A 225-nucleotide genomic window follows, 5' to 3' on the forward strand; every position below is an offset into this window, starting at 1 on the left:
TGTTCCGGATGGCCACCTCATAGCGCTGGCTGCGCGACAGGAAGTTCAGGTCCTCGTGCTGGAATTCAGGGTCATTCAGGACCAGCGCCTCTGCAGGGGGGGTGAGGGGAGAGAAGCAGGGGGACCCCATTACAGCACTTGGGGCTGCCCCAGCCCCTGGGGATGGGAGGGCGTGGGGTCTCCCAGGCCAGTGTCCCCTCCAGCAGTGTGGGGGGCAGGGGGCGG

The 225-nt window shown here is 67.6% G+C and overlaps 2 protein-coding genes across 2 annotated transcripts in view; one reads left to right on the forward strand and one right to left on the reverse strand.

Moving 5' to 3' along the window:
• The window catches only part of ACOX1 (acyl-CoA oxidase 1), a 33,205-nt gene extending 33,060 nt beyond the window's left edge, over positions 1 to 145 (reverse strand). The window contains 1 exon segment of the mRNA XM_014517250.2: positions 1 to 145. This exon segment is cut by the window's left edge and continues 26 nt beyond it. Within this exon segment, the coding sequence (XP_014372736.2) occupies positions 1 to 130 (130 nt within the window). The 5' untranslated portion in view covers positions 131 to 145.
• TEN1 (TEN1, CST complex subunit) overlaps positions 1 to 225 on the forward strand; it is a 7,489-nt gene that overhangs the window by 608 nt on the left and 6,656 nt on the right. The gene's annotated exons all lie outside the window — the stretch shown is intronic.

The sequence above is a fragment of the Alligator sinensis genome, unplaced genomic scaffold, assembly GCF_000455745.1.
Source record: "Alligator sinensis unplaced genomic scaffold, ASM45574v1 scaffold400_1, whole genome shotgun sequence".
Taxonomy (NCBI): domain Eukaryota; kingdom Metazoa; phylum Chordata; order Crocodylia; family Alligatoridae; genus Alligator; species Alligator sinensis.